This window comes from Sus scrofa, chromosome 6, assembly GCF_054392235.1.
Source record: "Sus scrofa isolate SSC_HxYL_T2T_F1_AM1 chromosome 6, Sscrofa_HxYL_maternal_Yorkshire_Landrace_v2.0, whole genome shotgun sequence".
In the NCBI taxonomy this organism is placed as follows: domain Eukaryota; kingdom Metazoa; phylum Chordata; class Mammalia; order Artiodactyla; family Suidae; genus Sus; species Sus scrofa.
Genome location: NC_139388.1, coordinates 149,384,187 through 149,389,071, shown reverse-complemented (window position 1 = coordinate 149,389,071; position 4,885 = coordinate 149,384,187). Strand labels below are relative to the sequence as shown.

At 48.1% G+C, this 4,885-nt stretch overlaps 1 protein-coding gene across 1 annotated transcript; it reads left to right on the top strand.

Annotated features, from left to right (window-relative positions):
• Positions 1-1,255: 1,255 nt before the first annotated feature.
• Positions 1,256-4,643, top strand: GADD45A (growth arrest and DNA damage inducible alpha). Its single transcript, NM_001044599.1, is given in 4 exon segments — positions 1,256-1,588; positions 2,114-2,215; positions 2,456-2,693; positions 3,870-4,643. Coding segments are annotated over 4 exon segments (498 nt in total). The 5' UTR covers positions 1,256-1,544; the 3' UTR covers positions 3,984-4,643.
• The last annotated feature ends 242 nt before the right edge of the window (positions 4,644-4,885 follow it).

Sequence of the window (4,885 nt, the reverse complement as noted above, 5' to 3'; positions counted from 1 at the left end):
ATACGGGTGCAAAAACTCATGTAGCTTAGCAAAAAATTACTTCTGTGATCTTTGTCGGATGCAAGCATCGTTTTGAATGCAAGTGAGCATTTTTACCACTTTTGGTGACTTCAGTAGGTTTAACACTTATTTTTGAATTTATTGCATAAACTCGTAAAACAAAGGACAGAACTTTCAACCTATTCAGTGAAAATCTATACATTCGAGCTGGCTTTTAAAAAATGTATAACTACTGCTTTCTTTCCACCCACAAGTTGCCATTACCTCAAAGGTGAAATTTTAGCATATGACTGAAAAGTCCTATAACTGCAGCTTCATGATTCAGTCTCTAACATCAACAATTCACAGTGAGATCATAGGCTCCCTGTGGAAGGTAGTGACATACTTGCTTTATGCAAGGAAGCTGAGGGCATATTGAAAGCATCTTGAATTTAGACACACTGCTTGTGTGGGTGTCAGACATTTGTGTCTTAACTGGTGTCCTGCAGAAGGATCCTCCTTTGGGAAAGGCTGTCTGAGAAAGGTGAACTGGGGCTGTAAGGCTAGGATACACACATGTGGTAACCAGCTCCTCCTCAACATGGTTTTCCAGAGTTACCCCGGGCAGGTGGGACGCCGTTCCGCTTTGTGTGGAAAGGATTCCAGCTTGGTTCCCTGCCACCACCAGACACAAATGTGTTGATTTTTCTTTTTTGAGCTTCCAACCCTTGCAACCTTCCAAAAATAAATCAAACCAGCCATCAGGGCACCGAAATAATACTACTACTAATAAGCAGCTTTGCCGAAACTTAAATAAACAACACTTCTGAGGTAAACTTTGCCCCAGAGGTCTGGACACTTTTTATGTAACCTGCTTATTAAGAATTACTAGACCTGGACGCATTAACCCTGAAAATAGATCTTAATAGCAGCCCCCAAACACAAAAGACATGAAACGACAATAAAGAAAAAAAATGTGCACCAACTAGAAAAACATTTGGCAGCTTACTCCAGCCCAAGCTGAAGACACCCCCCCCACCCCCGCAACCACCGCAAACACCGCCTCTCCCATCCGCCCCGCCTTCAGGCTAAGACAGTCCGCTCGGGACCCCGCCCCCCCTTCCCTGCCCCGGCCCAGCCCCGCCCCTTAGGCTCGCCTTTCACGTGGCTCCTCCCCCTTCCGCTCCTCACAGCCTTGTTTCAGCAGCTGGGGTCAAATTGTTGGAACAGGCTGATTTGCATAGCCCAATAGCTGCGCGTATGCAAATAAAGCGGGTGCTGGTTGGCTGGGAGTTGGCAGGATAACTCTGGCGAGCGGGGCCTTTGTCCTTCAGTGGCTGTGAGGCAGCTGCCGTGTCGGTGTCGTGGCCCGAGGCGAGGCGGGGGCCCGCGAGCCCTAAGGAGGCCAGCGAGCGATCGAGTGGGGCGGGAGGGGCGGACGGCGCGGCGGCAGCGGGCGCTGGAGTAGCCTACGAGGGAGCGCAGAGAACAGGCGCCCGCGCGCTCGCGGTGGCAGGAGCAACCCGCACGCCGCTCTCTCTCAGTAGGGGACTTGCAGTTGCAATATGACTTTGGAGGAATTCTCGGCTGGAGAGCAGAAGACTGAAAGGTAAGTGGGCCGGCGCCTCTGCCTGAGCTCTGCTCGTCGTCCACTGCATGCACCTTAGCGCTGCTGGGCTGTGCACGGTTTTCGGGGGGCCAGAGGTTAAAAGTTTGCCGAGGGCACCTTCTCTCCCGCCTTTCTTCCCTGGGAACACTCCAGAGGCGCGCGTGGACGTAAAGAGCGTGCCCCCCCTTCCACGCCGGTCGAACCCCTTTAAGCTTTTGCAAAGGGCAGAAGTGACCATCCCTGCCCTTGTGGCTCCTGAGGCCGGCAGCCTGTGGCTGAGCCCAGCGCCAACGACTGGCACTGCCCTCAGGAGAGGGTGGCGGGTGCCACTCACGGGGTTTCTCACAGGACTCTGGACGTAGGAGGGGTCATGGGAGGATGACAGCCGGGAGAGCGCCGGGTTTTGCACAAGGCCGAGTGCGCGATGGCCCTTGCACTCGGGAGGGAGGGTGCAGGGCGAGGGGGCGGTAACGGCCAGGCGTGGCCCCGGGCTGACAGGACCCTCTTCGCTCTGCCTGCTCGTAGGATGGATAAGGTGGGGGATGCCCTCGAAGAAGTGCTCAGCAAAGCCCTGAGTCAGCGCACAATCACCGTCGGGGTGTACGAGGCGGCCAAGCTGCTTAACGTGTAAGTGTGGCCCTGGGGTGTCTCTCGTGGTACTCCTTCCCGCCTCAGCCCCGGGAGGTCGCCTTCGCGGGGCGCCCCTCACCCTGCAGCGCTCCTTCCTGCCACTTTCCACCTGCCCCGTGTCTGTCCGAGGGGCAGCGAGCGGGCCAGGGCGCGATCCCCCTCGACCCGGGCGGGGGGTGCGGGCTCCCACGCAGCGGGTCGTGCCTTTGGGCTCACCGGCCGGGTCCCTGCTCGCAGCGACCCGGATAACGTGGTGCTGTGCCTGCTGGCGGCGGACGAGGACGACGACAGGGACGTGGCTCTGCAGATCCACTTCACCCTGATCCAAGCGTTTTGCTGTGAGAACGACATCGACATCCTACGAGTCAGCAACCCCGGCCGGCTGGCCGAGCTCCTGCTCCTGGAGACGGACGCGGGCCCCACCGCGAGCGAGGGCGCAGAGCAGCCCCCGGACCTGCACTGCGTGCTGGTGACGGTAAGGGAGAAGGGGACTGCAGCCAGGTCGGGGTTAGAGTCCTGGCAGGAAGTCCAGATGGGCTAAGAGTCGCCTGATTGCAGATCTGGAATGGGTGGCGGTCAAGAACGAGGCGCCTTTGCCCTGTTATAGAGTGTGGCTGGACTTTCAGCCGAGATGTGCTAGTTTCATCATCGGGATTTTCTCTGGTACAGAACATGTCTAAGCACGTTGGAAGCTGCCAGAAGCGGAAGGGATCCTTGTGAGTCAGCATTGTCAGCCCAGCTACTCCCTACCTACATCTGCACTACCTCCCGTGACTAATTCCTTTAGCAGGGCAGATTAGATAAAGCCAAATAAATTCCTGGCTCACCCTCATTAAGGAGTCAGCCTCATTCTCTGCCAGTCCGAGCTAAAAATAGAAATGGTGTAGGAGACATACCTTATTAATTCCCTAGAAATACCTTAAAGAATAGAGTGGAATTTTTTTGTGTGTGCAATTTTGCATTTTTTTTTAAATGGCGCCTCCTCTATCTACCAAACCAAATAAACCAACCAAAACCTTGGTAGGTAGAGAACTTGTGTTTACAGAAGTCAATGTGATAGTTTTGTTTTGTACCTTTTATTGCATTTTGGCTGATCTGCTTAAGTGGCAGCCTAATTATTTTGCTACTCCTGAAAAATACTACTCTCTTTTGGGAGGATAACAGGTGGCAATCCTAGTTAACTGCTATGCAGCTCTCACCTTGTAGTAGCACAGCATGGAAATATTTCTCACAGTTGTTTCACTGAGGTCTCTGCCAAGGTACAAGTTTGGTAGGACAAGCCTGTGAATAATAACTCACATGCAAAAATGAATAAATATTATCATGCAAACATATATACACACATACACACATATATATGTGTGTATGTGTATATATATACATATACATATATATATATATATATATGGCTCAGTGGGTTTTGCATGTGTTCAGTCTTTGCAGAATACAGCTTAGTAAAGAATTATCCTTAACGATTTTGCAAGAAACCTCGACCACTTAGAAATTTTACTTTTTATGCTTGGAACTGGTCTCCAAGTCATACAGCCAAAGTATTGAATGTTCAGGCATTTTCCTCTCAAAAGTGGTGTAATTAGCAGCAAATGCTGATTTTTTTTTAATAGTAAATTTATTTTTCTAAATTTGTTCCCAGAATCCACATTCATCGCAGTGGAAGGATCCTGCCTTAAGTCAACTTATTTGTTTTTGCCGGGAAAGTCGCTACATGGATCAGTGGGTTCCAGTGATTAATCTTCCTGAACGGTGATGGCATCTGAATGAAAATAACTGAACCAAATTGCACTGAAGTTTTGAAATACCTTTGTAGTTACTCAAGCAGTTACTCCCTACACTGATGCAAGGATTACAGAAACTGATGTCAAGGGGCTGAGTGAGTTCAACTACATGATCCAGGAGCCCGAAGATAGATGACTTTGCAGATGGAAAGAGGTAAAAATGAAGAAGGAAGCTGTGTGGAAACAGAAATGCAAGTCAAAAGGAACAAAAATTACAAAGAACCACGCAGGATGGAAAACAAAACTATGTATTAATTTAGGATGGTTGGAGTTACATTTAAATAAACCAAATATGTTTTGTTAAAGTTTAAATGTTCAGCAGTAGTTTGGGTATTTTGGGTTTATATGCCCTCAAGTAAAAAAAGCAGAAAGGGTTAATCATATTTTAAAACCATATTTTATTGTATTTTGATGAGATGTTAAATTCTCAAAGTTTTATTATAAATTGTACTAAGTTATTTTATGACATGAAAGGTTATTTATGCTATAAATTTTTTTGAAACACAATACCTACAATAAACTGGTATGGAATAATTGCATCATTTCTTAATGTGTACACTTGTTTCTTTTAACTTGGACTTTCTTTTAAAGAAGTTGTTTTAATATGAAAAAATTAAAACCCTTCTGAATTCATATGCATGTGGTGTATGTGCATTTCTGTATATAGCTGTGTGTGTTTGTACATGTATACATAATTTTTTTCCACTTTTTAAACATTTGGGGGCCAGACGGGGGCATAATTTTGCTTTTTATTTATTCTTGAGCAAACATTACCGATGGCCTGCTCTACACTATATCCAAAGTGAGAAAAACAAAGGTGATTTAAGAGGAGTTGGGGTTGGACTTAAGGAAAAGAAGTGTTAGACATTGCACC